The sequence below is a fragment of the Typopeltis vanoorti genome, chromosome 20, assembly GCF_054136105.1.
Source record: "Typopeltis vanoorti isolate ZY-2024b chromosome 20, IOZ_Tvanoo_1.0, whole genome shotgun sequence".
In the NCBI taxonomy this organism is placed as follows: Eukaryota; Metazoa; Arthropoda; class Arachnida; order Uropygi; family Thelyphonidae; genus Typopeltis; species Typopeltis vanoorti.
The window spans coordinates 86568552-86592442 of NC_143568.1; the positions used below are offsets into that span (position 1 = coordinate 86568552).

The 23891-nt window shown below is 35.4% G+C and overlaps 1 protein-coding gene across 4 annotated transcripts in view; it reads left to right on the plus strand.

The window, feature by feature from the left end:
• LOC150095632 (AP-1 complex subunit beta-1-like) overlaps positions 1 to 23891 on the plus strand; it is a 246521-nt gene that overhangs the window by 198274 nt on the left and 24356 nt on the right. For all 4 annotated transcript variants that reach the window (XM_090410443.1, XM_090410440.1, XM_090410441.1 and 1 more), the window contains 2 exons: positions 9898 to 10044; positions 17416 to 17561. In XM_090410443.1, the coding sequence (XP_090266569.1) occupies positions 9898 to 10044; positions 17416 to 17561 (293 nt within the window). The remainder of the gene's footprint in view (positions 1 to 9897; positions 10045 to 17415; positions 17562 to 23891) is intronic.

Genomic DNA, 23891 nt, shown 5'->3' on the forward strand with positions numbered 1-23891 from the left:
GAGATTCAGTGGCAAACTCTGAAGGAAACATTGATTGATTCTGCCAGAGAGGCATGTGGTGAGGTTGTGTGCAAGGATAAAAAAATCAGAACTCCCTGGTGGACACAGGAAGTTAAAGAGGCAGTGAAGAAAAAGAAGAAAGCATATCAAAAGTTCCTGGCAAATAAGTCAGCTTTTACTCTTACAGAATACAGAGACAAATGTAAGAAAGCTAAACAGTGTGTAAAACTAGCTAAACAAAAGTCATGGGAGGACTTTGGCAAGAATATAGAAAATAAATATCAAGAAGGTGGCAAAATATTCTGGAGGTTGTTGAAGAAGCTTAGGAATGGAGGAAAGAGTGCTGTAAAAGGAATTAGAGATGATAAAGGTGAAATGAAAACAGGAGAAAAAGATATCCTTGAAGTATGGAGTAATTACTTTGAAAAACTGCTAAATGAAACAAGCAGTGATGACAGCACAGTGATAAAAAAACACTGACCAGGCATGCAGTCAGGAATACATATCCATACTTGAAGTAGAAAAAGCCATCAAAGGCTTGAAATGTGGAAAGGCAGCAGGAGTAGATGATATTTGACCAGAAATGCTGAAGTATGGTGGTATAAGAGTCTTACAGTGGTTGCACTGCATAGTTCAGAAAGCCTGGACAGAGGGACGAATTCCCGATGATTGGAGTAGAGCTCTCATAGTACCCATATATAAAAAGGGAAATAAAACTGAATGTGAGAATTACAGAGGTATTTCCCTACTGAGTGTTCCTGGCAAGATCTATGCAAGTATACTTGAGAAACGGTTGAGAAGAATTGTGGAAGAAAAGCTTGGTGAAGAACAAGCTGGATTCAGGCGAAATAGAGGCTGTCAGGATCAGATCTTCACTTTACGACAAATAGTCGGAAAGCATGGGAATATAACAAAGATCTGTATTTAAGTTTTGTCGACTTGGAAAAGGCATATGACAAGGTGCCAAGAGAGAAGCTATTCAATACGCTGCAGTTATATGGTGTCAATGGGGCATTATATCAAGCAATACTTAGTCTTTATTTGAGTTGTGAGTCAGCAGTTAGAATTGAAGGAAGTACAGGAAGATGGTTTAATGTTAAATCTGGTGTGAGACAAGGATGTACATTATCCCCTCTGTTATTCATTATCTATATGGATCACATAATGAAGGAATGTGGTATTAAACCTGATATATGAAAATTGGAGATGTTAATGTCAGCTCTTTGCTTTATGCGGATGATGTTATACTTCTAAACAAATCTGCTACAAAGTCTGCAAGATTCTCTGACTAAATTGAATAGCTGTTGTAATAGATATGGTATGAAGGTCAGCATTAAAAAGACAAAGACAATGAAAATAGGCAGAATCATTGAAAATGTCAACTGTGTTGTGAATGGAGAACCTGTGGAACAAGTAAAACATTTCAGCTACTTAGGCACAATTTTTACTGAAGATGGTAAACTAAATATAGAAATAGACAACAGAATCAGCAAAACTGGTATCGTGGGAAGTCAATTGAATAAATTCATATGGAATAAGAAAGAAATTAGTCGGAACACTAAATTAGCTGTATATATACAAGACTGTGTTCAAACCAATTTTAACTTATGGATCTGAGAGCTGGGTCAGAAGTAAAACACTTGACCAAAGACTAGAGACCACAGATATGAGAGACCTGAGAAAGATTATAGGCGTGAACAGATGGCATCAATGGCAATATCATATTGAAAATGAGGATATTAGGAAAGAACTTGACATTGTCAGCATCCAGGAATGTGTTAGCAGAGCTAATCTCAGATGGTATGGTCACTTAAACAGAATGGGAGAGGAAAGATTAGCAAAACAAGTGTTCTCTGCCAGGTTGGCAGGAAAACGACCCAGAGGAAGACCAAGATATACAGGGTGTTCGGGATAAATTTGACATATTTATAATTAATTATATTTTTCCGTAAGTTACATGTATTAACACACACTTCTCTTCATTTAAAAGTTTGGACCCTTCTTCATTCATATACAAGATGTCAGAAAGGATGGATAGCTGGAACCCACCTGAATCATGGAAGAGAATAACTTGTATCATGATGATTCGTGCCCGCCATCAAAATAAGGATATTACGACTGCTGCCCAATGCTCCCTGAATACAGTAAAAACAATCAGGCATGAACTAGAGACTTGCAATGGTGACTACGAGGATGTAGCAAGAAGAAAGATCCCTAGCAGACGATCTGATTGCGTTCGTACAGCAGAATTCCTCGCAAATCTGCAGGAACAGGTGTTGAAGAACCCTGGCATTGGAATTCGGGCTTTGTTCGTGGAGTTGCTAACTGTAGTCAAGCCCTGGATAACAAGGGTAGCCAATGGTAGGCCGTATGTATGGCAGCAGGATTCGGCCCCTTGCCACACCTCTGGGAAAAGTCAAAAATGGTTGTCTGAAAATTTCTACGACTTCACCAGTCCAAATGTTTGGCCTCCAAACTCCCCAGACCTTAACCCCATGGATTATTTTGTATGGGGCGCAGTTGAAAAAGACACCAATCGCACTTCCAGTAATACAAAAGCCCAGTTAATGGATAAAATTAAAACAGTTTTTGCGGCCCTTCCCAGGGAGACTGTAGCATCAGCTTGTTCGAGGTTCCAAAGCAGAATTGAAGCTGTGATCGATGCTAATGGCGGTTATTTTGAGTAAATCTTGTTGATAGTATTGTAATTAACTCTGCCTGTAATGTTTTTTTGTCAATTCATTAAATTTAATAGATACAAAGAAGATTTTCTTTTTCCTTACGAAACTGTCAAATTTATCCCGAACACCCTGTAGGTGGATTGATACGGTACAAAGTGCCTTAGACGATAGAAATATAAGATCTGATAATGTTGGAGTCTTGACAAGTAACAGACTGATTTGGAGGAAAATTGTAGATAGGAAGTTGGTAATGATGTAATTTTTTCATGTAGTACTGTCATATCCTGTACACCCCTTGAGGGTACATGGCAGGAATTTGATGATGATGATGATGAAAAAAAAAAAAAAAACTATCAATAAATCCAAATCAGATTTTGAAAGAACCAAATGCTGCAGACTCTCCTCCTGCCTATCCATGTTTCCACTACTCTCACATCCAGATGGTACCATCATCCCATCCAAAGATAAGATTGGTCATCTTTGGGCTAATTACTGTCATCACTCTTCTCTTTCAGTTCCTGCAGGGAAAAGTTCCCCCCACTTCACCAGGAACTACTCACTCCATGTCACCCATAGTCTTCCACTAGAGAAAATCTGAACAGTCCTTAATAACCTTGAACACAAACAAGGTATCTGCTTCTGATGGTATCCCACCCACTGTGATAAATATTTGTGCCACAGAACTAACATGTATTCTGTATTGTCTCTTCAGTATATCGTATACAACGGGCATCTACCCTACAGCTTAGAAATGGGCACATATCCATCCTATTCCAAAGAAAGGGAATAAAAGTCAGACAGCAAACTATTGTCCAATTGCTCTTACTTCTGTTATCTGTAAAAAAAAAAAATTAAGGAGAAGGTCATCACAGCAAACTTCTGAATGATTTAGAGATCCACCAATTAATCAGTGACTAGCAATATGTATTTCACTATTCATTCCACAGCCAGTCTTCTAGCTTTTGCTGTCCACCTCTGGCCTCAAGCCATGGAAACATTTAGAGAAACTAACTTGGTTGCACTTGACATCACAAAAGCATTCCTTTGAGTTTGGCATAGGAACCTACATGGTAAACTGTCATTCTGTAGTCTACCTTCCATCCCCTGTGACTGGATCACCAACTTTCTCACTGGTGATGGTCATGAGTAATGGTGGATGGTTTCCTCTCCTCAGATTTCTCTACCAGTGCTGAGGTATCCTGGGGGTTCTGTTCTTTGACTTACTCATCTTTCTTCTGTTATATAGATGACTTGCTCTCATAGGTGAGCCTCTGTAGTTCAGACAGTATAGACAGAGCCTTTGGTTAGAAAGACCTAGGTTCAAATCCCATCTAGGACATGGAGAGCTTTTCAACTGGAGGTGAATTAACTGGTCTCTCATATGGAGGTAGAGGATTTTCTCTTCCTAGAAACTCAGGTTTTCCATCCCTCAGAACAAGCAAACTGGCCATTAGAATGTGTGCAATTTAAAGACAAGAATACTTAAAGGCATAGGGCTAACCACCTTATCCTCATGTTACGGTTAGGAAATCCAAGGATACTTGGAAGGCCATGGATGCTTATGTTCCTTCTATAGCCACTGGTAGAATAGAATAGCTCTTATAGACTTCAAATCTTACTCCATAACTCTGCAGATAACAATACCCTTTATTACTCCTTTTCATTTGACAAACCTTGTAGTGCCTAGCTGGATCTTGAGTGCCACCATGATTAATGTCCTAAACTCCAGTCTGTTAGCTATATTTCATTGGGGCAAGGAAACCATGTAGAACTCAATGCCATTAAACCTCAGTCCTGTTTGATCTCTTGTGAGAAAGCTCTCATCTCCTTCCCCTAACCTTCATTAATAATCTCCAAATATCCAAACAGATTTCCCTTCTTGAACTGAAAACAATCAGTTCTTGGTATACTCTTCTGCTCATGTTAATTTATTTTCATGGTATTGATCACAACACAGAATGATAAGAAAATACAATCTATTAATTAATCCTGCTGTGGGCATGGATGTTTGTGATTGTCTGTGAAAATACTAGTGGTGGTCGGCAGCGTATATGATGAAGGTAGGTGCAGTTGATGGAGATGGAGAGTTGTAGAGTAGATACCCTCCCTCGATGAGTCTTTGAACTCCCTGGAGGTGTTATGTAATAATAATAATATTTAAATTAAGGGGATATTGAATCTCACATTATTTCAAAGCCAAATAAGAAACTCAAAGATAGGAATCAAAGAGTTTCATGCCGAATATAACAAACTATAAAAGTTTAGGCAGACTAGCGTAAGCTAAAGCACATAGTTCAACACTAGGGCAACTCGTTGCAAAGGTGGGTAAAGTTCTAATCATTGCCGAAGTGAAACCTATTGGCTCTTTATATTTAAGTATTAATAATAATAATTTATTTACGATATCTCACTGGTAATATGTCCACCATCTTCAGAGCACAAAAAACAGTTTGTCACAGTACATGAAACAACAATTTGGTTTAATAGTGGTTAAACCAAATTTTTGTTTAAAAAACTAGTTTAAAAAAATTGTAACAGACAACACAAGGAATTAGTCTTAAATAGGTGCCATCTATGTTGGAAAACAAGTATTAATTAGATCTTAAAATGACTGTCTCCCAGATTCCACAAACAGTCTCTCTGACTTAATGACTTCTGAGTAGCACTTTTGTTTTCTTCCATTTGATCCTGCATGAAGGGGATATCCAAGGCATAGTCTGCTAGACCCAACTTGCCATAACGATAGTGCCAGATGTATTTTTTTATGTTCACTAAGGCAAATGTCAACACTTCTTCCTGTCTATCCATCCATAGTAAGCCAGGTCACAAGACCAGAGCACTTCATAAACTCCTGGATGTGATTAAAAAAAAAAAAAAAAAAAATTAAAAAAAAAAGAGTTTATCCTTAACTAATAACTAAGGATAAATCTGTTGACTGATATTTATTAATCACTCTAGATATCTTTTCAGATGTGGCTTGAATGTATGGAATGATAACAGTTTTGCTGTAGGCATGTGTGATAGGCAATGCAGGGGATTTCTGGATGGAGAGCATTTAGTATTTTTTTTCTGTCCTATGGGGATTATAACTATTGGCTAAACACAAGTGAGTGAGTTCAGCAGTATGAGCATTGAGAAACCAGTGCAAACAACAAAAAAGTAGCTACTTGAACTCCAACCCAACATCTAGAACAGACCCAGCATCACAAGGAGTGAAGATGGAAGCCATCAACATAAGTGGTATCAGGGTAAAGAAATCGAATTTGCAGGATGGAAAAGTACCACGTGGACAAATAATTATGGTGGCAAACTTCAAATTTCAGACATGGACAGTAAAACTTGTTTGTGTCTATGGTAATGCTCCAAGCACTGTTCAGAGATTTTCATGCGAGTGTGTTTTTGATCTGCTGTGAGCAAGCATAGCAACCATCTTGCGCAAAGCTTTTTCATTTGCAATTCTTCTTCATGCAAAATATATCCTACATGTTCTTTTGAAATGCCTATAGTCTCAGCAGTTTCACACACTTGACTCTCCGGTCATCCAGTACCATATCGTGCACTTGATCAATGATTTCTGGTGTTACACTTTTTGAATGTCCTTCATGTGGATCATCTTCAAGGCTGGTACAGCCACCGTTTAACTCGACAGCCCATTTCTTAATTGTTGAAAATGAAAGAGAAGAGTGCCTATAAACTTTTATGAACTTTGAATGAATTTCTTTTGGAGTTGAACCTTCTTTTAAAAAGAATTTTATAACCGCACGATACTCAATTTTATCCATTTCAAGGGATACAGACAACACTTTTGCTTCAGACAGCTGTATAAAACAAACTACTTGATAGAATGACTTGTAATTTCACATGGATGTTTATGACAGATGTACCAACTTAGAAAAAAAAATCTTGCTGATAATGTTGCCATCTATGGTTGAGGCTGAGAACTTTTCAGACCACCCTCATAGTTTATAATAAATAAATGAAAAAATATTTCATTTATTTACAATAAATAAATGAAATATTTTATTTCATTTATTTATTGTAATTTTATTTTCACTAGAGGTCAGGCCAGTAGAATAACCATTGATCAAATCATTCTCTTCATCATAGTATGTGAAATGTAATTTAGCTTGTCTTTGTATATATATATGTGTATACTCCACACGATGACTTTATATGAAGGTTGAAACATCGGAAAATTAAAATAATTATTTATAACACGGTTGTAGAGTCCATAATTTGTGTAAAATGAATGCTGATCATTATGTAACACTGAAGGAAAGGACTATGGTGGACACAAGAAGTTAAAGCTATACTTCTCGAAAAGAAGGCAGCATACTGAAAGCTCCCAGTTAAATCAGCAATTGTCCTAAAAGAATATAGTGAAATATGTAAGAAAGCTAAGCTTGTGTATAAGCAGCTAAACAGAAGTCATGGGAAGACTTCAGTAAGAATCTAGAAGAGAAAGGAAGGTAACAAAATGTGCTCGAGGCTATTGAAAAAAGCTTGAAACAGAAATGGAGGAAAGAGTACTGTAAAAGGAATCAGATGATAAAGGTGACATGAAAAATACGTATAAGGATATTCTTGATTTCTAGGGGAATTACTTGGAAAGACTGTTAAATGAAACAAGCAGTGACAGAACAGCAGCAGCAGAAAATACTTGGTTAAAAAAGGCATCAAAAGTCTAAATGTGAGACAAAAACATCCATGCTCACACCAGGATTGGAACCTGCAGCCTGTTTGTTGGAGAGCAGATACTCTAACCAGGCTGGCATATAATATAAGCAGAATAACAATTTCATATATAATGAAATTGTTATTCTGCTTGCCCATAAATGTCCATTATTGTGATGTGATCAAATTTAGCTCAAGCTTAATTTAATGTTTGGTCAGTGCATGTTGTGTACTGGATTGAAAAAAAAAAAACTGTTTTTATTTTATTCTGGTATTAAGTATATTAAATAACAGATTATAATTGAAGCATGTTCATATGTAGTCATTTTCTTTCTCATAAGTTCTCCTTCCAGTGACTTTTCTAATATCAAGAAGTAAACTGCTACTTTATTCTAGAAATTATTGCTTGGCTAATCTCTTAATTCAACAATATCCAAATCAATATACTGGCTTCCAAAATTGCTTGGCCATCCATGTTGACATTTTGGAATAGCCATTTAAGCTTGCTAAGCTTAGGGATAAGGACTTAAATAATTTAAGTTGTTTGTAAGGCACTTTCATAGTGCTTTCACTTTTATGAATTGGCATAGCTTATCTTTTTCAGATTAGTATGCATTTTATTTCTATGTCAGATCCAGGAGTATGTGTTTGTGGTGCAAGGCCAATCCCAGTTACTTGGATTGACCAGCACCTGCACAACATACTGTGATTGTTTTTATGGAATTCAGTTGTGGAACAAGATACTGAAAATGACTGTAGAGACATAATGCACATCTAACAACAGATAGCATACAGAGATATGCTTACGCTACAAAGAGGCTTTTTGTCCTATTTTATACCGATAAGGGTTGCTACTTATTTGGAAAATATGTATGTCCTTAAATCTACTATAGTCTGACCACAGAAGCGAGAGCTATCATTGGCAGCTGCTAAGAAGAGTCAGTTCATGTCGAAGGGGAGAAAGAAATAAGGTGATGTACGAATTGGCCACCAACACACGAAATCACGTGCTTTATACGTAAAATTTTCCAACTGTTATACAAGCAAAATAATTACCACTTTAAAACTACAATGATCATAAAAGAGAAGTTAATTTTCTGATGTGTAATAATAAACACTCATCCCACAATACGGATTGATTACCCTATTATCGGAATGGATTTTCCTTCTTTTGACATGCACAGAAGTGTCGAAGGTCGTATCTGTAGGCGTACTATACCAAGGTTTAAGGACAGAGTTATCTTTTATTACTGGAAGTTCCATGTGCACTGCTATACTAAACTGTAGTATAGTATAGCAGTGCACATCATCGTTCCATTACTTTCTTTGGCCTGTTAAAGCAAGAGCAGCAACTGACCACATTCATTTTCATTCCAACTACAAACTTACCGAATCCACCTACTCGTCCTCATTTGTTCCATTTTCCTTTGAAACAGTTTTTTTCATGAAGTGTTTCTCAATAATTCCACTCTCCAACTTACCAAAAAAAAAAAAAAAAAAGTCAAAATTCTTCTTTCCCAACCCCTGCACCCCACACACAGTACTGTTGTGCTATAGGGTCTGCTACTTCTTGTGTATGAGATTAATACAAATAATAAAAAAAAAACACAAAAATATACACCAACCATTTATTGAGGTGAATTTTATTATGAGAGTGTCTGATAAAAGATCCTGAAGCACATAAGTGTTATGAGATTTTAATGCATGGCTGAGAAGAAATGAAAGAGGAAATATGTTACCCCCTCCAACCGGCTATGACATCCAGCTTAATCTGGATATGATTCTGTAACAACTATTGAATAACATGGATAAGAAGTGCAATTTGGTCTCACTATTTCATCCACCTCAGCCAATAGGGAGGTTAAACTTTGTGATGAGAAATCAGTTGAATGCTGTGAACATGTCTTTTAAAAATAAATAAATAAAAATTGAAAATGGGTATAAGAAGTTTGTCATTAATCAAATAAGCATCAAACATAATCACAAAGTAATTAAAGTGAAAATAGAAATACAGGATAGAATCAACAGCATGAAACAGAATAAAGCAAAACATATAAAGATAAATAATATTAGCGGCTAGCAAAAAATTATAGGAGGAAGGAATTGCAAAAAAATTACATGACCAAAGAACATGAATGAAAACAAATCTGCAACTGTATAATATGCATAAAAACCTTATTTTAATCATTACAGAAAGCACATAATATTGCAAAAGATATTACAATATAACTTAGAAATATGAAAACTATGGAACAACAGTCTCACAAAGATGAAAAAGGAAACCATAATAAAAATAAAGTACTAGATATCTTAGCCATATATGGAAATAAATTGCTTATAAATGGGGAAAATTTTGAAATCCTCGGGAATTCAAGTAATGTAGGAACTACACCCTTCCTGTAATGTTTGTTTACTTGTTAATTAGATGTAAAACAATTGTCTTAAATGAAAGTTATACCAAGTTTGTTATACAATAGTTTTTGTCAATGATAAAATGCTTTCTTTTACTACAATCACTGATTTTTCTGTTTGTGATTAACAGCTAGGCGATATGACTGCAATTGGGAGTAGTGACCAAGCAAATGCACCCACTCCTCCAGTATCTTCATCCTCTACAGTTGCTGCTGGTCTTTTAGGAGATATATTTGGAATGGAATCTGCAAATACTTTCTTCACTCCTCCTAAACAGGTACTTTCTTCACATTCATTTGCATTTGTTTTCTTGAATTAATTTATTTTCTTAATATCATTGAAATAAAATATTAAACTCAATTATTTGATGCATTATTTAATACTTTATTAAATAATAAAGTTAATCTCGGTTTTTTACATAGTCCAGAAATCTCTTTCTAGGGACAATCAAATAAGGAATTTTTTTAAGCTACTTCGGGTTTCTGGTAAGCAGAATTTGTAGCCTGTTGGTTGGAGGTCAAATGTGCTAACCACTTGGCCAGCAAGTAGTATATACTACCTTATAAGTATATATGAACTCTATATCAGGAATTTAATGGGGGCAGAGAGTTGTCTGGAAAATTTTCCAGACAACTCTCTGCCCTCAGAAAATTATGGAAAGAAAAAAGTATTGTCATCACCAGAATTTAATGATGTTCAGGATATATCCTGAACTGATATTTGATCTGTTATCTGTCAGATCTTATATTTCAGTCTTCTAAGACAATGCTTACTATACCACTCGCCCTAGATCATTAACAATTATTTCTGGTTGACAGTAAATGATATAGTTACAATATCCTTTACATTTCTGTCCTGTATTTTCAGAGAGGATAGAGGAAATAGAGGAATTATTTCTGGTTGACAGTAAATGATATAGTTACAATATCCTTTACATTTCTGTCCTGTATTTTCAGAGAGGATAGAGGAAATGGGATGGGTGGTGTGTGTATTATTGCTAATGATATCTGAAGAACTTCAACCATCAAACTTAGAAGTTAAAGAGAATTTAAACTTGGGAAGATAGTTCATTTGAGGCTATCTGCAAGATAGAGACCAATAGATCAAAATATATTTTGGTTGGTGATATAGACCAGGTAGTCCACAAAAAGATGTAGATGCCATGCATCTGCAGATTAACACAGTGAGTACAGGCCAAGCAATTATTATGGGAGACATCAATAATGGGGGACATAATTGGAGGGAGGAAAGGGAGCATGGCAAGATGTAAGTGGAATTTATGATTGCTAAGGGATAATTACCTGAAACATGTCTTGGATGAAACTAGGTGCTTGAGAGGTGCTGGATATGGTAATTGCATCAGAAGATCTATCCATAAAGAAGATAGACACTTTGCCTCCATTTTTTGAGAGTTGTCATGCAGTCTTGTTCTGGAAGGTTGCTAATCGAGTGGAATTCACTATTCCCAAGAAGGGTGACAAATCACTACCATCAAACTACTGCCCCTATATCACTCACCTCCGTCCTATCTAAAGTAATGGAGAGAACCATCAGTTCCTAACTCTTATGCTACCTTGAAGGCACCCAGCTAATAAACGACCACCAGTATAGATATTGCTGCCACTCAACAGGATATCTACTTGCATATATCAGCCATCTCTGGACAAATACCATGGAAAAGTTCAGTGAATATCAAATGTTTGCACTTCATCTCCAAAGATTTTGACTGGTCTGGCACAAAGGTTTGTTAAACAAACTCTCCTATCATTTGGTCTGTGTCAGGACTTCTGCAGTTGGAGTGCCTGCTTTGTCTGGATGTCAACTGTGTGATGGTGGATGGTTCCTTACCCTCTCAGCATTCAACTAATGTTAGGGTTCCACAAGGTTCTGTTCTCTCACCAACTCTCTTCCTTCTTTATATCAATGACCTACTCAGTTGACCTCCAACCCAATACATAGTTTTGCAGATGACAGCACATTGCACTCTTCCCTTTCATTTGATAAACTTTACTGTACACAAATCACCTCAACCTACAGAACATCAACCATCACTGTCCTCAATTCTGATCTCCAAGCCATCCTCCAATGGGATTCAGTTAACATTATCCGTTTCACTGCTCGCAATACCCAGTTCTGCCTTATTTTTCACGTAAGAGCCATTTTCTCCCAGCATTATCTTTTAGAACACTCAAATTTCCATACAATCCGAGATTTCTCTTCTTGGAATCAACATGACATCAAGCCTCTCCCAGCATAAACACATCGCAACCATTGCCTCCTCAGCTTCTCTTTTGCTCAAGACATTACTTCACCTCTGAACAACTTTTAACCTAATAAAAATCACAAATCTTCCTGGCTGTTTTCTCTTGTAGGTTTATTATTGTCATGGCATTGACTTAAATGTTTCTGTTGTTGATATCTTAGATAAAAATCTTAAAATATCTTTGTGCCACTGTAGGATATAAGGAAATGAAATTACAAATAATCACACAATGACAAAACTGAATTTAATATATGGGGAATTAAATGACATCCAACTTCCTATCAGCTAAAATTCCTATCTTGTGATAAGTTTTGATGGACTGTAGTGCTGTCTTTTGTTGATTGTTTAAAATAAAAATCAAATTGCATATACATCACATTTTAAATAACTTTTTTTGAAAACAGTCATATTTCCATTTACAAATGGGGAGGTGATTGCAAATGGTAACTTCAAGTAAAACTGACTTAGGACTACTAAATGCATTCATAGAATATCAGTGAAAAATATTTGTTTAGTATAATTATAACTTTTTGTTAAAGAAAAAAAAAAATGCATATGATATCCTTGTCAGCCAACTGAGATTTGTTGAAAGAAAAGAGAAAAATCTTTTTTGAAATATAAATCCCACTCAGTACTGCCCTTAAGTTGGCTGAATCAACTTAAGGGCAGTACTCTCTTAATTTTGTTTTCTCTGAAAAACTTATGCTTTTCACTTTATTTCTGGGTATCAGTTAACATATAAAATAAAATTTGTTTATATGAATAATAAATATTTGTATACTGAAGACATGTAATCATACAGTATTAACAAAATAAACTTGAATAGTAGTTCCTAAAAATGTTAAATTATTACTGTTAATGTATTTTTTTTTATTGTAACTCTAAAAGTTTCTATTGCAATATCTATATTTTATTAATATGAATTAAATCTATATCATTTGTTAATCACTAATTACTATTTGTGACTAACAGCATTTGTTTGAACTATATGAAGAGCCTGTTTTTATTAAGTCAGACATTAGGCTTAGAGCCTGCACAGTTGGAAAAATTAGCAGAATGTACAATTTTTTGGATATGATGTTCATAAGAATAATTAGATGGTATTTACTGTAGTGATTTCAAGTGGATATTTGGAGTGAGGATCAAACTCAGAAATAATTATTTGAATTTAACTCATCATCAAATTCCTGAAATGTATCCTCAAGGGGTGTACAGGATATGATAGTACTACATGAAAAATTTACATCATTACTAACTTCCTATCTACAATTTTCCTCCAACTCAGTCTGTTACTTGTCAAGGCTTCAACATTATCAGATCTTATATTTCTATCATCTAAGGCACTTTGTAACGTATCAATTCACCTATATCTTGGTCTTCCTCTGGGTTGTTTTGCTGCCAACCTGGCAGAGAACATTTGTTTTGCTAATCTTTCTTTGCTCATTCTGTTTAAGTGACCGCTCTGCTAACGCACTCCTGGATGTTGACAATGTCAAGTTCTTTCCTAATATCCTCATTTTTAATATGATATTGCCATTGATGCCATCTGTTCACACCTCTAATCTTTTTCAGGATTCTCATATCTACAGTCTCTAGTCTTTGGTCAAGTGTTTTACTTCTGACCCAGCTCTCAGATACATAAGTTAAAACTGGTTTGAACACTATCTTGTATACAGCTAATTTAGTGTTCCGACTAATTTCTCTCTTATTCCATATGAATTTATTCAATTGACTTCCTGCCAATACTGGCTTTGTTGATTCTGTGGTCAGTTTCCATATTTAATTTACCATCTTCACTAAAAATCGTGCCTAAGTAGCTGAAAGGTTTTACTTGTTCCACAGGTTCTCCATTCATAACACCAGTTGACATTTTAAATTATTCTGCCTATTTTCATTGTCTTTGTCTTTTTATTGCTGACCTTCATACCATATCTAGTACAACAGTTATTCAGTTTAGTCAGGGAATCTTGTATAATTGTAGCGGATTTATTTAGAAGTATAACATCATCCACATAAAGCAAAGAGCTGACATTAACATCTCCAATCTTGATATCACGTTTAATACTACTTTCCTTCATAATGTGATCCATATAGATAATGAATAAGAGAGGGGATAATGTACATTCTTGTCTCATACCAGATTTAACATTAAACCATCTTCCTGTATCCTTCAATTCTAACTGCTGACTTAGAACTCAAATAAAGACTAAGCATTGCTTGATATAATGCCCCATTAACACCATATAACTGTAGCATATTGAATAGCTTCTCTCTTGGTATCTTGTCATATGCCTTTTCCAGATCGACAAAACTTAAATATAGATCTTTGTTATATTCACATGCTTTCTCAACTATTTGTAGTAAAGTGAAGATCTGATCCTGACAGCCTCTATTTGGAGCGAATCCAGCTTGTTCTTCAACAAGCTTTTCTTTCATAATTCTCCTCAACCTTTTCTCAAGTATACTTGCATAAATCTTGCCAGGAACACTCAGTAGGGAAATACCTCTGTAATTCTCATATTCAGTTTTATTTCCCTTTTTATATATGGGTACTATGAGAGCTCTTCTCCAATCATCGGGAATTCGTCCGGTCCACGCTTTCTGAACTGTGCAGTGCAGCCACTGTGAGACTTTTATACCACCATACTCTTCAGCATTTCTGGTCGAATATCATCTACTCCTGCTGCCTTTGATTGGCTTTTTCTACTTCAAGTATGGATAAGTATTCCTGACTGCATGCCTGGTCAGTGTTTTTTACCACTGTGCTGTCATCACTGCTTGTTTCATTTAGCAGTTTTTCAAAGTAATTACTCCATACTTCAAGGATATCTTTTTCTCCTGTTTTCATGTCACCTTTATCATCTCTAATTCCTTTTACAGCACTCTTTTCTCCATTTCTAAGCTTCTTCAACAACCTCCAGAATATCTTACCACCTTCTTGATATTTATTTTCTATGTTCTTGCCGAAGTCCTCCCATGACTTTTGTTTAGCTAGTTTTACACAGTGTTTTGCGTTCTTACATTTGTCTCTGTATTCTCTAAGAGCACAAGCTGACTTATTTGCCAGGAACTTTTGATATGCTTTCTTCTTTTCCTTCACTGCCTCTTTAACTTCTTGTGTCCACCATGGAGTACTGATTTTTCTATCCTTGCAGACAACCTTACCATATGCCTCTCTGGCTGAATCAATCAATGTTTTCTTCAAGGCTTGCCACTGAAGTTTCAAGGTTTGGTTCCTGTTCTCAAACTCTTTCATTTTTTCTTCAATAATCTTTGTGTATTTTAGTCTACAGTTCACATCTGAGAGCTGCTCAACTTTTATTCGCTTTAAAATTTTCTTACATGTTATTCTTTTCAATATAAAATTCAATTTTATCCTGCTCAAGACTAAATAGTGATCACTACGAATTTCAAATCCTCTGTACACACTATTGTCCTGCACCAGGGAGAAAACATCACTATCAACAATAACATAGTCAATGAGATTTTCTTATTCCTTGCCTCTTCTCTCCATGTGAATTTGTGCACATCTTTATGTTGGAACATGGTGTTAGTAATATCCAGTCCATGTCCTGAGCAGAGATCCAAAAGGTATTTGCCGTTATTATTAGCTTTGCTCTTTTCTCCAAATTTTCCCAAAATATTTTTGTAGTCTGACATCGTTATTTAGATCCCCAACAAGGACCAACTTTTCCTTTTTCATTGTGTCAGTTGCTTTTTCTAAAGCCTCAAAAAATTCCTCCACTTCTATCTTAGTAGAACCTTCTGTGAGACCATAGCACAAATAAGTCTCATTGTCCAATTCCACATTCTGATATTTGCCCACGTCACTTTACTTGAGACTGCCTACCATTCAAGAAGATTAGCCTCTTATTTTGTGTTGAATAGTATGGGTACTCCTTCTTTTCCTTGATTGTCGTTAACTGAATATAACATTTTGTATTTATTGCTCAAAAAGATTTCGCCAGTTTTTGTCTTTTTCGTTTCAGTCACACCTATTATGTTGATCTGGTACTTATCTAATTCTTCATCTAGCTCCATTTCTTTGCCATTAAGGTTTCTTAAGTTGATAGTATCGATCTTTATCTCTGGTGATGTTGAGTAGGAGTGTGCTTTCAGGTTTGTTCCAGTAGCTGACTTTTCTCTGTTTGCCCTGGTTTCCTGGCGAAAACAACAGGGGCCTTGTTTAACCAGGCGATGCCCCAGCCGGCATGAAATTTTGTCATGTTGTACCATTATATAATTTTCTATATTGGTTTAAGCCAATAAGAATACAATTTGGTCGGCTAAATCCGAAATTGCTAGCCCATCCTCATTCGTTCAGTATCCAGGTAGATACCCAACAGGGTGCACAACGAGAAGGTGAGGATTGGACATTAGGTCAGAAGTCCTGTCTGTTCTCCACGTTCCTTTAAAGGCTATGTAGAGGTCTCCTTTCAGTTATACAGCTTTGATCCTGCCAAGCTTTAATATTTTTACAGCACTGAAAGAAAAGAAGAAACTATAATAGGGGAGTCAAGGCTGTGTATAGTTTATAATCATGAATGATTTGAAAGATATGTGAAATTAAACCAATACATATTGCATTTTTGTAATGTCTTCCTTTTTAAGATCATATCTATTATATGTTCGGAGACCATGGGTGAGCTAAGTGTTAGATCATCTGGAAGCCCTCCTCTGGAGACCAAACCTTGAAATTTTTTCAAGGTATTTCAGACTTTCCATAAGCAGTGAAGGTCTCTCACTGTGCTCTGAAGATTATATACCTGCCACCTGAAATTGTTTACAAACCATGCCCACAACTGAATTAAAACCTGTGATCTTTGGTTGGAGATTAGAAATTCTACCTACTTCCACATATAGTGAATTTAAAAGATGGTTATTTCATTTAACTCTATTATCACTACCATCCCTTAATTCTGTTTGAAATAAGGCTTTTGATCTCTGTCCCACAAAAAAACAAAGTAACATAATTTGTGTATGGTTATATAGAATCATTAAGAAAGTAATTATTGTGTATAACTATTTGCATTATATATTCTTTAATCCTCTTTTGCTCATTATTGAGAAATTACTAAGGACTAAAAACTTTTCATGCAGAAATGCAAATAGTGCCGATTGATTCATCTTTCTCTCTCTCACCGTGTCTTAATGGTATGAAATATGAATGTTTTTGGATATAAGATCTGACCATTTTGGTGTAGACCTATTGTTTCATTGTGATTTACATGGTCAAATAATTAAAGGTCACCAGACGTAGTTAAATTATTTGAACCAGGTAGGATTAATAACTTTTTTTTTGTTTGAAAAAAAAAAATGAAGCATTTAAAGATGATCTCTTTAAAATGTTTTTTAAATCATTACATTCACTTTATATACTTTTAGATGTGGCTACCAGCAACTAGAGGTAAAGGCTTGGAAATCAGTGGTACATTTACTCGACGTAATGGACAGGTGTTAATGGAAATGACATTTACAAATAGGGCAATGCAAGTAATGGGCACCTTTGCTATCCAGTTCAACAAAAATAGGTTATTTTTGTTTTAATGCTTGATATATATTATTTTAATAAATTGAGAAGCAAGAAAGCATTGAACTAAATAGGATGTTCTGTCTTCATTTTGTTGAAAAAATTATTTACATTGGTCATCTAGAGTAATTAGCATTGCTCTAGATGACCATTGCTGGACAAAAGTTTTATTCACATGCTTAATTCCATATGAGCATACTTTATACTGCTGAATAGAATATGATATTTTTTATGTGCAGAACTGAATACTTGCACAACTGTCATGAGTAAACTTATGACTATTGTATGATTGGTCCTTAAAGAATTGTTACTAATAAATGTTTAAATAGCATATAAATTTAAGACATGCAGGTTTATAAATTATCTTTTTTGTGCTTCATACATTAACATAGCCATTAAAAGCCAAAAGCAAAGAAGTGAAATTTGTCAGAGGTATTAAGATACAAATGCACTTGGCCTATGAAATGGTCAATTTTCATTATCCTTTCAGAAATAACAAGCAAGAGTGACTTGTATAAGAAAACTAACACAACTAAAATTTTTAGCGTTAGAATCTGACAGCTTTCAAGGTATGCCTATCATTAAGAGCAGTTAATTTAAATCAAACAGTGAACAAGAAGGCACATGTAGCACTCTCCTACCCAGAAACTTAGAATTTTCAAAACCTTAGCCTTCAGGGCAGAGCTAATTTCATCCTTAGCACTACATCTGGAACAACAAGCTCTTCATACATCATTCATACAAAATGATTCCATTATAAAAACCCTTTCCTAATCTACAGACAGTCCACTCTCCCACCAAAAAAGTATCATTGCTATTGCAGTTTTCACCCTTCTTTGCCATCCCCCCCTCCCTGCAATGGTAGGTGACTCAAATTCTGCAAACTCTTTGCACACCACTCCTTCACATCAGCTACTTGCTCTCATCTTGGCCATTCTCTTTTGTTTATACCATATGTTGTACCAAACATCAAGATTTTGATCTTTCTGCTATTATCCATCCTTTAGACATCTCTCAAAAAAAGCTTAAGTTTCTTTCAAATTATTTTTGCATTAGATTCTCTTCACTTTTCTGTCTAGTTCTTTATTCAATACATTTTGGAAAATTATGGAGAAAACTACCATGTTTGAGTAAAACTTTAGTTTAATATAAACCAAAATCAACACTCAACGTTTTGACCTTCATGTCAAGGTCATCTTCTGGAGCACATACACTATATACAGAGAAACAAGCTGCACTGCAATCTACATGGTTTGCTAAAGTTACTGATCATCCGTTATAATTATTGGCCTGACCTCTGGTGAAGAAGGAAAAAAAAAACCTTGACTACAACGCTAGAGTCCTGTTATTATTTGTTGGTTACAAAATTACATTGGGCTGGAGAACAACATGTTTATATATATATATATATATATATATATTAAAAACATGATTATATGTATAAATTGCAACCAATTGGTATGGAATAGTTTCCAATACTAGCTGAAAGTTGCCTAAAGTCCTAAAGTATGCTAGATACTAAGTATTAAGTAGGCTGAATAAGTGCCTTCCAGATTCTTGGAATTTTCATGCTGCAATCATTGTTGATATTAGGGTGATTAATATGAATTTTGCAGGCTTCTTTAAATTTTCTTTCATACCATCTCTTTGCATGGTGTAAAGAGCAGGTACTTTTCCAATCAATTTGGTGTAAGGTGTGAGAGCGTGATCTGAGAGGCCTGCTTCACCAAAATTGTTATGTTTAATGTGTCTTTTGTGTTCTTTTTTCCTTATAGGGATTGTACGTCCGGTTTCACCAATATAAGATAAGTTACAGGTACAGTAGATGCGATAAACTCCAGGATGTGCCAATGGGAGGAGAGGATCCTTAGAGGAGTTGAATATGTTTTTTAATTTTGTAGGTGGTTTAAAGGTGGCATTGAGATTATAATGATGTAGGATTCTGTTGATTTTTTTTTCTGGTAACCCTTTAATGTATGGGATGGCTATGGTTTTACTGTAATCTAAATTCTCTTTTGATGAAGTTTTATGAAGAAATTTATTAATAGTATTTTTGTTATAGCCATTATTTATGTGTTGCTAATAATTTTTAATTCTTGTTTAAGAGCTTGCTGACTAGAGCAAATTGTTGTAGCTCTGTTTTTAAGGGTGTTAATGCCTTCTTTTTCATCAGAGTTTAGGCCAATAATTGTTGTAACGGTTGGTCAGTAACTTTAGCAAACCATGTAGATTGTAGTGCAGCTTGTTTCTCTGTATATAGTGTATATGCTCCAGAAGATGACCTTGATATGAAGGTCAAAACGTTGAGTGTTGATTTTGGTTTATATTAAACTAAAGTTTTACTCAAACATGGTAGTTGTCTCCATAATTTTCCAGAATGTATTCTGATCACCATGTAAGCCTAAAAGAAAGGATTCTTTATTCAATACCTTCTGCATCCATTCAATTCACAGGATCTTTACATAGCATGCATTTTTCAAATGTCATTATTCATCTCAGTCTTTGAATCTGCATAGTTCCAGCAGCCTTGGCTTTATGGCAAGGCTCACTGATTTAATTTTTGATATCTTATCAATTACCTGTAGGTTTACTTTTGCTTTTGCTAAATCATATCATGCTCTCTAGGTACATAAAGCTCCTAACCTCTTGTGTCCATTGACCTTTATTTGCTTTTTCACCACTTCTCTTCAAATATCATTGTTCCTCACTTTTGGGTAAGTCATCAGAAATGCTTCAAGAAATGATTGAGTTAAATGCAGAAAGGACAAAAATAGAAATAAAATAAATATAAACAAAAAAAAAAAAAGTATAAATATAAATACTTTTCCAAAAAGCCAATACAGATGGAACCAAGTGTAGTACCTTTCTGTATTTTCCTAGGACAAAAGATCAGAATGGAGTGAGGCTGCTAAGAGTTGCACAGATTATTCAGGTTGGTTGAATAGCCTTTGGAAAATGCTGTAAAACAATCAGAAGACATATCCCAGTCTGCCTTAAAAGTGAAACATGGACTCGATTAAAAAATTTACAAGTTGAGGGCTACCCATTTGAAAATGCAGAAAATGGAAAGGTTACTGCTTGGTATTATCATTTGAGATATAAAATCTAATACTGAGTTAGAGCTCAAACCAAGATGAGGCATTGTTGCATCCATTAAAAGATCCATGTGGCAATGAACAGGTCCTACTGCAGGAACTAATGCCTGAAAATGAACAAAGATGATACCTGAATGGTATCTCAGAGAAGGAAAGAGCTATAGGAAGACTAAAGATGTTACGAGAATGCAATTAAAAAAAGATGGCTAGAACTCACTGACCCAGAAATGCTCAATATAGAATGGCAGACTATGGAGGAGCCATTTGTCTAGCAGTGGACAGAAAAATGTTAATAAAGAGGAAGTCTAATGAAACTTGAAGTAAAGTCCTGAAAGATTATTCTAAATCATTCTTCTGTTGTCAGTGTTCCATTGGTGAAATATATTATGAATGAAACAAAATTTTATAATTTATATACAAAAGAATATATATATATATATATATATATATATATAATATCTTCAGGACTAAATATAGTGTTGTACTATCTTATCCAGTAAGTAGTGCAACACCAAGGCAACTCGTGGCAAAGGTGGAGCAAGCTACCAGGCTCCCATAGGCACAGATGACTTGCTACTGCTTCTGCCTGGTATCTCCAGCTCTGGGCCTGGCTCCCACTGAAGAGACCTCAATAAAGGTCGAAACTAGTCTGGGTAGATGGCCAATCCCTTTAATGCATAACAGTATACATATCCACATAGGAAATGTGTTTTGCATTATGGGAGATACTGGGTTAGAAGTGCCTGGTAGCTTGCTCCACCTTTGCCACGAGTTGCCTTGGTGTTGCACTACTTACTGGATAAGATAGTACAACACTATATTTAGTCCTGAAGATATTTTCAGGCGCAAACTTTGTTTGCTCTCACTGGGATAAAGGATTAAACTAAATCTATTATAGTCTAACCTAGTGATAAATAAATTTTCAACATCTTTCTCTAAATCCAGAGTAATTTTTAAAAAAGGTGATAAACCTTTTGGCAACTCCCATAGGCACAGATGACTTGCTACTGCTTCTGCCTGGTATCTCCAGCTCTGGGCCTGGCTCCCACTGAAGAGACCTCAATAAAGGTCGAAACTAGTCTGGGTAGATGGCCAATCCCTTTAATGCATAACAGTATACATATCCACATAGGAAATGTGTTTTGCATTATGGGAGATACTGGGTTAGAAGTGCCTGGTAGCTTGCTCCACCTTTGCCACGAGTTGCCTTGGTGTTGCACTACTTACTGGATAAGATAGTACAACACTATATTTAGTCCTGAAGATATTTTCAGGCGCAAACTTTGTTTGCTCTCACTGGGATAAAGGATTAAACTAAATCTATTATAGTCTAACCTAGTGATAAATAAATTTTCAATATATTTTTATTGTGTTCTTCTTCGTATTTTATTAGTCTTAAATTATCACTGTGTAGTGTTATCACTTTAACTATGTACTTCTGTGGTCTATACTCATGAAACTAACATAACACTGCACTCTCGCATTTACTGTAAAATCTATCCAGACAATTGGCCGATCCTTAGAATGATTAAGTATATTAAATAATTAACAAAGGGTAGACCTCTGAAAGGAGCCCTATCCTCAGTAATAACGGTCTGGAGTTATTTCCTAAATCAAGTTCTGGCAATATTTATTTGATCAAGCTGCCTAGATCCCTAGGTTAGAAATTCCTCTTAACCAATGAGTAACCTTAAGAAAATATACTAAGCTAATCAATTTACTAATTGCTTCTTATCTCAGTTTATCTATGTCACTTACTTTACTTTAGTTTGCAGTCGTGGTCTCTGTCAAATAATTCTATCCCGCTCAGATTCATATATTAGCAACTGGTGCATTGGATTCAGTTCAAGGCACAAACCAGGTTAAGATATTAAAGGTACATTTATTAGATTCCTAAGGTTACACATTTAAAGAATGAACTCAGTTGGAATATAGGTATCCTAAGTAAAAAGATTAAGCATAGCAACTGTATCTTATACAGCAATTTAAGCATAGGTTAATTCCATAGCACAAATTTTTGTTAGCATCCTCCAAATATCCTTGATCAAGCTGTGCCAGCCAGATCCCTAGGTTAGAAATTCGTCGTAACCAAGGAGTAACCTTCTGAAAACACATTCTCGTCTACACATTCTCTCAAATTAATTCAATCACATTGGTAACTTTATAGATCATTACACACAACAAATCAAACTACAATTCATTCAATTAATTACTTGAGAAATAGCCCTAAGACTTAAAACACTGCCATCCAATGTTTGCTATAATCCTTTTCATACAAGTATAGAGTTCTGAAACATAACATCTCCTTTCTTCTATGTCACAATATTCCTCTCTTTCTTAACAAAGAATTAGAAAAGGTTTTAACATTACCATATTTCTGGAAGTATATTCATTCTGTCATCTTATCCTTGCTTCGTCCCATGGAATGTCCAGTCTTCTTCTAGATGATTGTCTCACAGGCTAGGCTTGGACTTCATTGTTCTGGCTCTCTTTCCCATCGTGGACTAGAAACAGCATGGCAAGGATCGATCCACATGGATGTATATGGCAGTCAGTTCCTTCAAGCTTGCTCGGAATGTTCCCGATTATCTCCTCATCGATTCCTTCCATGTGACATCTCGAAATGATAGCTGTGAATAACTACATGCAATCGATAAGAACTCGCCCCAACTTCACAAGAAAATCCAAAGCAAAACAGACAAAAGATTTTTAAAAGGGGGACAAAACCCCTTTTATCCACTACCTTTGGCGCCCTCTTCACTCCCATAACTTTCTGCCCAGCATCCTCTTTTTGTGAATGTGTCGTTTTTTTCTATTCGCGTCTTCCTGGAGAATTCTGTGTGCATGCTGCGTCTTCCTGGAAAACACCGAGCACGTGCTGCCCCGCACATAGACAATTTGCCATAGGCTATACAATTCACCCAAGGTTTTCATTAGTGGACTTTGAACTTCTGTTACATGCCTTAACATATATCTTATAAAGAACACTTCTTCCATTATAAATTCTTGGAAAAAATTGACATCATGTACCTTTAAGTAATATTACATAAAATAGTACTGACATATGATTCATTAAACAATTTGTATCTTTACTTATGTACAAGCATTTTCGTTGTTGTTTAGCTAAAACTTGTTGAATCCTGAATAAATTATTTCTTTAAGGAGATCTTTTCATTCAAGATCCAACACTGGTGAGTCTTATTTTTCTTTAGTATTTCATTTCAAATGCTCTTGAT